Below are 13,799 nucleotides of genomic sequence, written 5' to 3'. Positions count from 1 at the left end.
ATTTTCTACTTAACTTGGACAGTTAGTGTGGCTGCTAGCCTGGAGGGGTCCTAGCTAGGAGACAGGGAGCAGGGCCACTGCAATAACTGAAGGAAGCCAGGGGGAGGATGGAGAAAGCTCCAGCTCCAGAGATGTCTGGGAGTAGAATCAACAGGTCATCAGGATACTAAGGATTCCAAGTACAGCAGGTCCTTGAATAACATCATTTGGTTCAATGTTGTTTCATTGTAACATTGATGAGATGCAGCAGGAACTTAACCCTTGTTTATATCGATTAGTCTAGGATAAAATTGGTTTTATACATTTCTTTTTATTTTTTAATTTTTTATTTATTGATTTGAGAAAGAGAGAGGGGGAGAGAGAGAGAGCGAGAGAAATTGATTTGTTGTTCTACTTTATTATGCTTTTCATTGGTTGCTTCTTGCATGTGCCCTGACCGGAGAAGGAACCAGCGACTTTGGCATATCCGGAGGATGCTCCCAGCACCCGGCCAGGGCCTTGTAAGTACTTTCATTTAAACCCTCAGAACCTGATGACGATGATGTTCGTGAGGACTTATTATATGTTGGGGAAAGAAGACATCAAGAATGACTACTGGGTTTTTAATATGGGCCCGTGGGTGGGTAGAATAACAACTATCCTGCAGTTTGTATACAGTGTCTACAACTGCCTGGAGTGGTCACTGCTTCATGAAGTAAACAAGTGAATGGCTGTGTCAGGTAGGATTATAGGAAAGGGGATAAGGCATATGTATGTGAGATCTATTTCTGAGATGCCCACAAAACAGAATCCTGAACCCTCATCTGTCTCCTCACGGCATCTGCATATTTGGGCACTTTTCTCTAGTCCATAATAGGATTCAATACTTCTGTGACAAAGAGGGGTGTTGGAGTTACGAGTTTAGAAAGGGTTTTACATCTAAATAGCTGTGGCCTCCCAGGAAAGGACTCTTCTCTGGGTAAAGAAGTTGGGGAGAAGCTTGATGAAACTTCAAGTGGGAAGAAACAGGCACAATTAGATGAGAATCCATGTTTTTGAAACAAGGGAGCAAGGCCCAGTAGGTCCCAAGTGAATTGTGTTAGTTGAGCTAACAGATCTTACCGTGACAGGTGCTACTTTTATTCCTCCATTCTCCCCATTGTACAGCATTGAAAACCGAGCCCTCACTTTAAACAACGTGACCAAGGATGCCCAGCTAGTAAACTAAGGAGGCCTCGCTGGAAACTAGCTCAAGTACCACCGTATAAAGCCTCTTTCCTGGGCCAGCCTCGACCAAGACATTTTTGAGCGAAATGGCGCGCATGCCCTCCTGCAGTGGGTAAGTTCTGTCGCACAGGCCATCACTCAGTCTGGGAGTTGCTACTGCTGACCTGCCAGGGGAAGGCCTGCCTTATCGCCTGGGGAGGAAAGCAGCGCCAGGTGGTGTCACAGATGGCAGCAGCCCCTCAACTGCTGACACCCTCAGCCACTGATATGGGCTCAAATACGGCCCAGGACGCCAGTCACTCGGCCCAGTTCTTGCATGAACACCTAAGCAATGCCGTCTTGTCAGTTAAATTGTTCCTTTGAGTGGACAGTGTTACAAAGTGCCTTAATATTCATTCTGAGAAGAGCGGGTCTAAACACCCCTTACACCTGCTTCCCTAACTGGATGGGTGGCGGGAGCCCCTTGGCCTCCCAGGACGCTCTCCTCCCTCCTTCCCAACCTCCAGGTGGCCCTGAGGATGGAGCGTCGGGTCCCCGCTCTCCTCTCCTCCAGCCACTGGCTTCTGCCTGACCCCAGGCGCGCCCCACCCCACCGCACTCGGGTGTTCGCGGGGCGAGCGTGAGCGCCCCCGGGGTGTGAACAACAGACTCACGAGCAGCCGCTTGTTGCTCTCGCTGCCGCGACGTGGGGAAGTGAAAATGAAATAGACTTTTCGAGAAATGATGAAAGCAGCGCTGCCTGCCAATGAACGGCGGCGGCGGCGAACTTCCGCACCTCCCGGCCGGGCCGGCCGCCCGCCCCCGCCCCCGCCCCCGCCCCCGCCTCCCGGTTGCACAAGCCGGAGACAAACACTGGGAGGAAGGGCGGAGGGAGGAGGGCGGAGGGAGGAGGGCGGGGCGCGGGCGGGCCGGCGGCGCGGCCGGCGCAGGGCGCAGGGCGGGGGGATTTCCAGCCGCAGCTCCTCGCAGTTTCCTCTCCTTGTTTTGCTTTCGATCTGGACTGTTCTCAGCAAGCCGGGGAGTAACTTTTAGTTTTGCTCCTGCGATTATTCAACTGACGGGCTTTCATTTCCATTTCACACACCCTAGCAACACTCAAACCTTGCGGAATTGCACTGGTAGCGTGAAAAAGCACACTGAGAGGTAACATTTTTCAGATACTAGTTGTGTCTGTGCGTGTGTGTTTTCCTTGAGGGCATGTTTATGAGGCTCGGAGGGGACGTGTGTGTGTGTGTGTGTGTGTGTGTGTGTGTACAGACGGTCTGACACTGTGTTTTGCAGAGGGAGAATGCTGGGGTTCATAAATATTAATACCGATTTTTGGAGGATCAGTCGGCGCTGTTATGGGTCATCTGATTTTAGGGGAAGCAGGTTCTGCTGCTGTTGCTGCTGCTGAGGCTGGAAGGAGGAGGAGGAGGTAGAGAGGGAGGAGGAGGAGGAGGAGGAGGTCGGTGGAGGTTTAATTTCACTTTTGGATTTGCAGATGCGGAGAGGTGGCTCCATGGACACAGACCTGCTCTGTGTGATTCTGCGCCCCAGGTGTGGTGTGTGGGGGTGCAGGTCCGCTGGAGTCGGGCCTCCTTTTCCAACAAAATTATCGTGTGCAAGTGTGTGCGTGTGCACAGACGCCGTCGCCTCCGATCCGCAGGCGGGGAGCGGGTCCTCGGTGCCCGGCGGCGGCGCCTCTGCCGGCAGCCTCCAGCGCCCAGAGGCAGGGACCCACGGTCCGCCCGCTGCCTGCGCCCCGCGCCCGGGGGAAAGGCGCCGCCCGCCGGGGCCCAAGGAAACTTGCTGGGTCGCCCGCCCGCCGCGATCGGGGAAGGGTCGCGGGCTCCGAGCAGGGCTGGTCGCGGGGCCTGGCCGGTGAGCCCGGCTTCCGCGGGGCTGGGCCGCTGCCGCCGCCGCTCGGGAGGGACATCGCGTCCTCCTTCCCGTGGGCCAGCGCCCGGCCCGGCCCTGGGGTTTTGTCACTGCACTTGTCCTGGCGCGCGGGGGGCTCTGGCGGCGCGTCCCGGGAGGGCGCCGCGCTGGGGGTCATCGGCCGCGGCCTAGCGCCGGGCGCCTCCCGGCCCCGCAGCGCCTGGGGCGGCCTCGCGCGCTGGGCCTGCCCGGCCTCGGCTACGGAGCGGGCGAGGTGGGGGCGGGGAGCCCCGGGGGACCGAGTGGTGCCCTGCTGGCCCGCCTGGGGGCCCGCATCCCCGGGGGACCTGGGGCCGCGGCCGGGTGGGGACGTGAATGCCCGCCCCGCGCCCTCCGACCCCGCTCTGGGTGCCGAGTGGCACTCGCCCGCCCGCCGAACATGGTTGGTGCACAGCCACGGCCGCCACTTCCTTTCCGCCTGCTCGGTCGGTCGGGCTCATCCCCAAGCGCTGCCCGCCGCGGCCAGTCGTGGCGCCCGCCCGCCCTCAGCCACTCGCTGTGCCCCGGCCTGGGGGTCGGCTCCGCGCCTGTCCAAGTTCGGAGGGTTTCAGGGGTAACGGGTCTTCCTTCCTTGGACGCACCCGCACGGCCCCGGTCTCAGTGCATTGGCCGCCCTCACCCCTCGCGCTTTAGGGGGGAGCGGGGAGAGGGCTGGCAGCCCGAGCCCGGCGCAGAGGCAGTATTCCCGGCACCAGTTAGGCGCCCGGTGGTCGGTGTAGGCACGACCCTTGCTCATCGGCACTAAGTGTGACTCCCGGGACAGGCAGGAGAGGTGGCCACACATGAGCGGCTTGGCTTTCACTCGTTGTTTAACCCCACAGTATAGAGTTAAGGACTTGGGGACATTTTACCGGCTGCCTGCCTCTCCAGTCTCCTCCCTCCAGTGTGGGCAGTGCTCCCCGTCCTCGGTTAGAGAATGAGAAAATGCAGAAGCTTTCTATATGCGGTACCTGGGGCCGTCTGCCACCGGCCTCCCTGTCGCCGTGAGTCGGTCTGCTTTTGATGAATGGCTGGGGCGGGTGGAGGATAGTTACATTTCCTGTTGTGGATTTTCAGGAATCACCAAGGCTGCTGTCAAGCCTGCAGTCATTTATTAGTTTTCAGACCGATTGCAAATAACGTTGGAACTTAGCAGCCTGCAGGTCTTGGTGTTCAAGGGCAGGTGCAGACAGGGGTCTGGATGGTCTTGATGGTAGACAGATGCACACTCCCTTACCAGGGCTGGAGGGCGATCCCTGTTTAACTTCATCAGGCAACAGTTTCAGGTTCTTTAGTTTTTTCAACCCCAAATCTATCCTTCCTTCCTCCCCCCTTCCTTTTTTTTTGTTTTTTTTTTTTGAGGGCAGAGGCGGGGGGGGGGGGGGCAGAAACCTAAAAAATCCTGGAAAAATCTATTTTTTTTTAAGGAAACTTAAGGAGATGGACTCTGTAGAGTGTAAACTGACATTTCTAAGGGGTAACCTTGAAACATCTATTGATTGATGTGGCAAAGTCCGGAATTTCACTGCAATTAGTGAGTGATTATAATTTATAACAGCCTGTTGTGTAAGAAGTTAGATTTTGGCCTCATAGATCAAAGAGTTCTTCTTGTCTGTTATGATTTGTTACTGCTTCCTAATATTAAACATTTATATATTTCATTCTCAATGAGTTGTCTTTTTCCTGTTGACCTTGAAAAGTTAGAGATAATTCCACATATCTCAGACTGAATTACCTGTAAAAATGTCATCGTCATCAAAAGTAAGGGTTTGCAGTTAAATTGGAAGCAAGTTATGTTCGACAAATGGTTGCCTAAAAGTCCTGGCAGCGCTGAACTGTGGCCTCCTCACTTTCTCTTCCTCTGCTTTTTGAAATGCTATATTAGGCAAATGCCCGATATACCAAAGCTAGTTAAAGATGTTGAAACTTAGTGGAAAATTTGAAACTTTGGATGTTTAACATTAGATGTGCAATGGTAGTCTCATGTTTCCAAGGCCGTTGTATTTTTATTCTTAGTATTATCGAGTGTAAGCTTTGTTGTTTTTAGAGAATTTTCATGCAATTTCCTTTTGATAGAGACCAGACCACTGAACTGTAAATGGGGTATCTGGGGCATGGTTCCATTATATGCTTTATACCAAAAAGGGCTTAAAGCAGACAAAGGCCTGTATTCATTTAATAAATTTCCCTAGAACATTCACTATGCCCCCACACAGTGCTAGACTCTGTGGGTTCAACTGGGAGCAGGAAGACAACGTCTGTACCCTCTAGAGCAGCGGTTCTCAACCTGTGGGTCGTGACCCCTTTGGGGGTTGAACGACCCTTTCATAGGGGTCGCCTAAGACCATCAGAAAACACATATATAATTACATATTGTTTTTGTGATTAATCACTATGCTTTAATTATGTTCAATTTGTAACAATGAAAATACATCCTGCATATTAGATATTTACATTATGATTCATAACAGGAGCAAAATTACAGTTATGAAGTAGCAACAAAAATAATTTTATGGTTGGGGGTCACCACAACATGAGGAACTGTATTAAAGGGTCGCGGCATTAGGAAGGTTGAGAACCAATGCTCTAGAGAGACTGTGTTCTAACTAGTGAGCTGTCAGTACACAACTAAAAACCAAACACAGTAATTATCGTTTGGGGTCAGTGCTGTGGAAGGTAATACTAATACTTAACTGTAGATCTGATGGTGTTGCTTTGGGGAACAGATGAGGTCCTGTGTATGAAAGGAGGTTGCATAAATTGCAGTAATCTACCAATGTGTAAGGCATTAATTTACAGAATTCTATCAGATTATTATTAATTAAAAAAAACAGGAAGCCCTGACTACAGATTAAACACTGACTTTCTCTTATAGAATTTTCAGCAGGAAGGGATTTTGCTTATTCTGAGACTACATAAATAATGGTAAGGGATTAAATACGGGATAACTTATGTACAGTATCAAAGTGCCAATGTATTTTCCCTCTTTATATCAGAGAAAGATCTTCCTAAACTAACTGTGCTTTAGTTTGAATCTTCTTCATCATTGCCTCAGACTCAGTTCACTAGCTGTTATTATAGGTATGCCTTAACTGATTTTAGTATTTTGTTACGACATCTTTAAAAAGGACTCAGTTAACTTGTATTTATTGAATGCTTATTATGTGCCCAACACTGTACATGTGAAAGTAATGTGAAACATGTAAAATGTTCTAGGGACATTTATATGTGAAAATAAAAGAATAGATAGTATATATTCATAATATATAACGTAAAAATACATAAGGTAGTATATAAAAATAGTATAAATTGCTATGAAATGTCAGTTATTATTAATAATAAAGTCATTTCTTTCATCTGTATGGGACACCATGTTCCTGCCCACACAGGGGTCAGAGGTCAGGGCTTTCTGCCTGCCCCATTGGTGCCCTAGGTTTGGCTCTGAGTGTGTGTGATCAATATTTGCCCCAGGCATGGTGGTCCCTGGGGTGGGAATGGGAGTGAGAAGGTTTGATTAAATCTTGATTTTTCAGAAAACAACAGTAAATTATCTCTAGGGTCCACATTTAAGTCTGAAGCCAATACTTGATCTAAGGCACCCACGGCAGTGCACCAGCAGGAAGTGAAGGCCACAGGTTCCTGGTGCTGAGTTTTAACCGTCTCCAGGACTTGGCCTGGCCTCACGGACGCATGCAGGAGGTCCAGGTTGCTAGCATTTTACCTTCAGTGATGCCTTTAAAATGATTTCCCCCCTCACCTGGTCCATCTTTCGACAAATTGTCTCTGAAACAAATTGTGTTTCGTTGGGGAGACTTCATATGCCCATTTTTGTCACTCAGAAACACATAAGGATTCCAGTCAGAAGTCCTGATTGATTCGAGAGAAATAGAATCATCATATCTAGTTGATTTACTTCCAGCTGGGAAGCTGTTTTCTACCTAAGCTCGTTTCCCTGGGAGGCTTCCCGAGGTGTTGGTTGATCTGAGAAGACATAGATAGCGGTCAGGGATTAAGCAGGGCGGGACTTCTGTTAGCCCGGGTTCCTCCCACTTCCGTCAGTGACTGAGTTCTGCTTGGGACCCAGGGACCCCAGGGCATGAACTATGCTAGTAACCCAATGAATGCAAACGTTGTGCCCTTATTTCATTTATTTATTAAATATTTGTGACAACCAACCATGTCCAAGGCTCTGTGTAGTTGGGGGTGGGCACATGAAGTCCAAGTTCAGAGGCCTGGAGTTGTTTTTCAGCCCTTCGTAATGTGCCAATCACTTCCCCTTTCTGGACCTTAGTCTTCACATCTGTAAATTGGGCCTGCATAGTTCTGTCATCTTTGGACGGGACTTACGTGTGTTATCAAAATCACCTAGGAGGGAGGGAGCCTTTAGAAATCACGCAGGAACCTTCAGATTTGCAACTATCTGCAGCCCCTTCCTCTCCTTCCTCTCTAGCCCTAAGGAACACCCCCTATTCCCTCTAGTCAGCCTCTGATATTCACGGGGATGTCCTGAGTCCCCACCCCTCTGGCGTGTGGGCCAGAGCAAAGTGGAGAGGCACTGAATCAAAGATCTCCTCCCAGAGCCAAGTCTTTTTTTATTTTTTCATTGGCTCAGAGGCTGTGTTATGTAGGAAGGTAAGCAGATGGAACCTGTTATCCACATTTTAGACAGTGCTTTGAATAGGGAATCTGTGGCCGCTCCCTGTTGGCTCTGCCCATGTTGACCTTGCTTGTCATATAAAAATGGTAGTATTGTTATGGTGGTGAAAGTTTGAATTTTCCATTCCGAAGAGGCCAGAGGACTTGGTCTCTTTGTCTAGAAAAGGACATAACGAGTTAGGGCTTTGTTTTGTTTGTTTCTGTTTTGGCTCACATTCCTCTTTTTACTTAGTAGTTAGCTTCAGTAAGCAAGAAAGAACTAGAGAGTTGAGCACAAACATCTCTATGTCTCGTGCCCTGTGCACATGCCTGGAGTCCCCATTTTTATGAGAAACAGAAGGCTGTGTGGTTCTTTCTGATGATGGAGTCTAAGCATTTTTATCTCAAGGGCAAGACCAATTTAGTTCAATAAAATATCTTTTTTTAGGATTTTGCGTGACAAAAGCCTGTCCAGTTTTCATTAAACATTTTTGAGAGTTAACTACTTGCTGTGTAATTTTCATAAATAATTTCTTTTCAGATGTACTTAGCAGTCTGCTGCTATCTGTGTAGTAGCATTTGATACTCACCAATGTGATCAAGGGAAAGATGAGCTCCAATTTAATTTGTTCTTGATCTTATGAATGTCAGGTTTTTGTAGGGTCCAAAGAAATACTTTATAGATAGAATACACTGTCCTGACCCCATAAGCTTAGAATCCTAATTTCTCCCTCCCACCTCTTAGTTATATAGATTTCAGAGAGGAAGAGAGAGGGAGAGAGAGAGATAGAAACATCAATGATGAGAGAGACTCATTGATCGGCTGCCTTCTGTACACCCCCTACTGGGGATGGAGCCTGAAACCCGGGCATGTGCCCTGGCCAGAATCGAACCTTGACCTCCTGGTTCATAGGTCGATGCTCAACCACTGAGCCACACCAGCCGGGTAAGAGTGAGAAGCAACTGCATACAAACTGTTTTATTTCAGGTAGTATCTAACGTGTTATTTTTAAAGAGCTTTGTTGTTGTTGTTCTCCTCCTTACCCTAGAATTATTGGAGACGATGAGACAATGACAGGGGTGAGAAGGGTGTCCTCACACCCAGGAAGGGTGCTAGTGGGTGTGTGGAGTGGTGGACTAACAGTGGGGAGGGAACTGAATGGGTGACAGTTGGGGGATGAGGTGATGAAAACGTAGAGAATAGAATCGTGCCTCCTGAAATCTTGAGCGGGAGAGAGAGAAGGAATCAGGCAGGTAGAATTTTTTTTTTTGTCTTGGCACGAATGTCACTGAAATCATTTTGTAGGTGGTGGGAGCAAATTGGTAGTTAATTGATAGTAACTCAAGGGCAAGTTGAAATACTGGAGAACTCCCCACTTCTGACGTTGGGGTTAGGCCTCTTATCTGTGGGATGATGACATGTGATGGGAAAACTGCCAGGCACCAGGCACCTTGTCACAGGTAAACAGGAGGCTCTGCGTGGTGTCACTGGGACATGGTTGAAGCCGCCATAGAGGTAGTGTTAGAGCTGGAGAGGATAGAGGAATTGATCCCCCACCGGAGGCCTCAGTCTCTCCCAAAATTGATCTTGGAGGCAGCCACGGACCCTGAGAGGAAGGTACATGTTGATAGAATAGATCAGAAATGCTGCACCAGCTCTCGCATGCCCTCCTCTCTTTGCCCATGCTGATCTTCCTGCTGCTGTTTCATTTTTGTCAGGTTGTAGGAGGTGACTAGGGAATTGGGAAAATAGAACGAAAGGGCCAGTACTGTGCTTCCCTGAAGGATAGATGGCTCATGCTAGCATTGAACTATGAGTGCCGTGACGGTCCTGTAGGTCACTGATTTTGAAACTATAAGTACTCCATCACTCCATGTTGTAGTTGGACTTGTACATTGAAATTAACTTTCTGGGATTCAGTTTAGTGTTATATACTCAAAGTTTTACAAATGTTAAACTTTCTGTTCTAGTAATTCCATTTCTAGGAACTTAACTCACATGAAGTAACCAGAGATGGAACAAAGATTAGGGACAAGGATTTTTTTTTGTTATAGTGGAAACTTGGAAATAACCTAAATACCCAACAATAGGAACACATTTAAATGAAATATGGCACATCCAGACCATGAGTATAGAGAGCTTATTAACTTTGTGTTTTGGCATTTAATGATGGGAAAATGTTTGTGTTATATGTTGAGTGGAGAAAAAGAGGATATTCAATTGTGACCTTAATTTTACCTTAAAAATGTTTGTATATTTGTATACACATCATTAAAAAAAAAAAAAAAGCTGGAAGGAAACATTTGGATGGTGGGATTATAGGTGTTGGGCTTTCTCCCTTCCTTGAAACACCTGTTTTTTCCACATTGAATACAACAGCACAATTACTTTTTTAAGCAGAAAAATATTCTCAAGACAACTCTCAGGTGTCCGTCTGACCTCACCTCGGGTGAATGGAAGGTTGGGGCGAGTGAGCTGGATGTGTCTGACGAGGACGTTGTGCGTGGACTGGGCCATTCTCGAGCTCTCTCCACTTTGACGTATGGAGCCAGCCTCTAGCATGAGGGCTTTCCCACGGGGACACAAGATGGTCCCGCACAGCTCCCGCTGGCTCATGATCCTCCGATCGAAAGATCCTTGGTGAGGTTGGGTCAGGAACTGTGAGGGGTTTGGGGTGTTGAGATACGGCCTTTTTATATGTGAATACTGCAGACACAGGGCACTGGGAGAAAAGAGTTCTTTACTGATCTTTACAACCAGGTCAGCAGCCGGAGAGATGTTGCCACACTGGTCCCCGTACCTAGACCCTCTGGAAGCTGATGGAACGGGGGCGTGGGTTGTACTCTGTAGGTTCTCATCCTGACCTTTTGGAATGTAAGGCTTTTACAGACTAGAGGTGTCCCTAAGGTCTGGGTGTCATCTCTTTCGAAATGGACATGCTAAGAGAGATGCGTCTCCCTGGCACTGTGGGGACTTAACCTGGGGACCTAGTCCAGGCTGAACCCATTTGTCCCTCTTGAGGAGATAAGAGAGGTGCAACCCTGTTTTTGGATCAGAGCAATTAGCGTAGACAGATGGCTACAGATCCAGGTCTTGTGTCTTGTGAGGAGTTCCCAGAGGCAGTGAGTGCAGATGTTCTCTATCTTTCTGTCATTTACATTCCTGGGCCACGAGCGAAGGAATCCAGGGATGTCGTATCCGTCCCTCCAACCTTTACCAGTCTCCTACTGGAGGAGGACTTAGTGTGACTCAATCAAAGTGACCTCTGGCTTTTTTATAACCGAAGAACCCTCTAAATTTGTAATGTTTGTCTGAAATTTTTTTTTTAGAATAGCTTTGATCCTTTATAGCTACCGGGGACATTTTTGGATGGTTATGAACTAAGGTTAGGTGTAGCTGTGGGGACTTGAGAGGCAGAATGCCAAAGCACAGCCAGGAAAGAAGAGAAAGTATTGATGAGGACAACACTGTCCAATACAAATACAATTTTTAATTTTTTAGTAGCAGTGTTAGAAAAGCAAAGAGAAGTAGCTGAAATTAATTTAATAGTATTTTGTGTTACCCAGTATATCCAAAATATTATCATTTCAACATGTAATTAATATAAAAACTTCAATGAGACAATTTATGCCCTTTTTTTTTCATTCTGAATCTTCAAAATCTAATGTGTCTTTTATGCCCATGCACATCTTAATTCAGCCTGGGCACAGGCTAGTGGCTGCCATAGTAGACAGTGCGGGATTAGCAAATGCAGCAAGGTGTGAAGAGAAGTATGGGGAGAAGTTGTAACACAGACAGACAGACGGGAACCAAACCCAGAAGGACTGAAGGAGAGCCGAGTTAGAGTGGTCGTTTTGGTTATAACTGTGCCTGCATCTCCCTGTGCCTCCACCGACAAACCTTAGCTGTCTAGTCAGCCTTAAATAATAAAATGCTTTGAATTTCTTCAGAAGCAAAGCACTGTGTGTGCCATTCCTATGGTGATCCGTCATGAGCGTCTTGAATCTTTCCTAGCCTCTTGAACTGTTACGAAATCCTTGACTCCTTGGATTTTTCCACGTATAACACCTCCATGGCAAGTTATTTGAGAGCTAGGATGGCGTTGGGTTTCTTTACATTCCCTCCAGTGCTTGATACCGGTAAGAACTAGATAAATATTTGTGGATTTGATTTTTGAGCTGTAAGCAAAGGTTAGCTGAGGCGGCTGACTTCCAGCTCGCAATGGTTGGCACAGACCTACTTGTGGTGGAACCTAGTTGTACATGCATTGAGCACATGGATGTTGGTATGTGTCGTTTTGTGTTAGGGATTTCAATATCCGCAGGGTGAAAAATGTTCGTTCTTTTTCTTGTGTACCTAGGCCTTTAAGAAATCTTTATCAGTCTATTCCTTTGACATTTAAGTTCCAAGGATACTAATACCTTCTTGTACATAAATAAGCTATGTTTGCTGATAAACTGGAGATAAACATTTGGGAGCTACTGCTGTCTTGGTGGATTAGTTATTAACAGTAACTTTGTTATTAACAAACTAGAGGCCCAGTGCATGAATTTGTGCACGGGTGGGGTCCGGCTGGCCCCGCCCCAATTGGCAGATTGGGACTGGGCCTGTCGGGAGGAGGAGACGGCAGGAGGTTGGCCGGCCAGCCCCACCCCACCATCGGCCGGTTTTCTGGCCTCAGTGGGCGTCATAGCGACCATTCTGGTCCTTATTGAGTTCCGGTCCTTACTGCATTCCGGTCGCTGCGTTTTTATATATAGATACTCAGCCCTGTAGCATCTAGGCAGTGAAATTCTTTTGAAATCAACTACAGTATTTCACAGTTGCCTTCATTTGTTCTTTTGGACTGTAATTCTTGGGTGGGAGCAACAGACTTATCCACAGAGCCAAGGCAATTTATTTTGACTGAAGCCCACGTAAGAACTGCTTAGGTAGCATTTCTCTGCGAGATTAAATACGACCTTCACTGAATCATGTTAGCAGGGCCAGCAGCTAGAAAAATAAAGACTAAACCAAACCTTCAGCAAAAAAATCCCAGCTGCTCAGTGGCTCAGAGCTTGCATGATTGCTTTCTTCCAATGAAAACACTGTAGAGTAGATTTAAGTGAATTCTGCTGGGTTTGGGGATTTGCAACTGACGGAACAGGAAAGTACAATCTCACTTTAAAATAGTAATCTTGAAAGTAAGTCTTTATTGACTCTTCAAAGATTTTGTTTGTGTGGAAAAACTTAACTCAGGCATGGTTTCCCTGACCTTTAAGGCTAATGTCCTCTGGGTAGAATGAGGGTAGAGAATTAGACTTGAGGTGTAGTCCCAAGAGGACGCCCTGAGCATGTGGGGTGTTCTGGGGACTCCCAAGGACCCACACAGATGGCCTGCACCCCTTGTCCCCGTTACTAGAATGAAAGTGGAAACTTGGGGGGCCTGGAAGGGAGGCCCCAGTGGGGAATGTAGATGACCTGTTATTTCCATTTTTGGGTGTGGTCATACTGCTATTGGAGAAGTCAAGGTAAATTTAAAATATTACTGGAGAGGATTTGCCTCTCTCACAGGTGCTTTTAATACATGAAGATTTTTTTTTCTTCAAAGATAAGTTGCAATTTGGGAGATGGGGTAGAGAAGGGTCAACTGGACTTTTGGTCATTCATTCATTCAGTCATTTATTTAACAGGTATTTATTCCAAGCTAACTACACGTAGAAGGAGATACTGATAGGTAAAGAAGCAATCACCTTGGCTTTGAGTTAGCTACGTAGAGGATCTGCATTGCTTCCAGTCAGGAGCCTGATTTATATTAATACATGTAAAGCAAGATAAAACCGAACCAAGCAGCTGGGAACTGTGACCGCCGTTCCAGAAGTGATCCTAGATATCTGTGTTCTGGGGTTCTTCCCAAGGCCACAGGGCTTGTCTCAGGTTGTAGGGCAAGCAACAGTGCTAACACGATGCATTGTTGGCCAACTGTATACATTTTCTTTCTAAAAGTCAGGTTCTTAGCAAATCACAGCACCGGCATAAGATAAAGCAACACCCTGTTTTGTTGTTGCTGCTGCTGTTT

At 47.4% G+C, this 13,799-nt stretch overlaps 1 protein-coding gene across 6 annotated transcripts in view; it reads left to right on the top strand.

Annotated features, from left to right (window-relative positions):
- The first annotated feature begins 229 nt into the window (after window positions 1-229).
- IRF2 (interferon regulatory factor 2) overlaps window positions 230-13,799 on the top strand; it is a 77,001-nt gene continuing 63,431 nt past the window's right edge. For 3 of the 6 annotated variants that reach the window (XM_070408158.1, XM_070408154.1, XM_070408153.1), the window contains exon 1: window positions 4,030-4,109. In XM_070408158.1, coding sequence (XP_070264259.1) covers window positions 4,068-4,109 — 42 coding nt within the window. In that variant the 5' untranslated portion in view covers window positions 4,030-4,067. Of the gene's footprint in view, window positions 501-1,146; window positions 1,319-2,161; window positions 2,350-2,665; window positions 2,746-4,029; window positions 4,110-13,799 lie in introns of those variants that run through there. The other 3 variants (XM_070408156.1, XM_070408155.1, XM_070408157.1) reach the window with 3 other exon arrangements.

This window comes from Myotis yumanensis, unplaced genomic scaffold, assembly GCF_028538775.1.
Source record: "Myotis yumanensis isolate MYYU_CA2020_CCGP unplaced genomic scaffold, mMyoYum1.0.hap1 SCAF_3, whole genome shotgun sequence".
NCBI classification, from domain to species: Eukaryota; Metazoa; Chordata; class Mammalia; order Chiroptera; family Vespertilionidae; genus Myotis; species Myotis yumanensis.
This window is presented reverse-complemented; position numbering and strand designations above follow the sequence as displayed.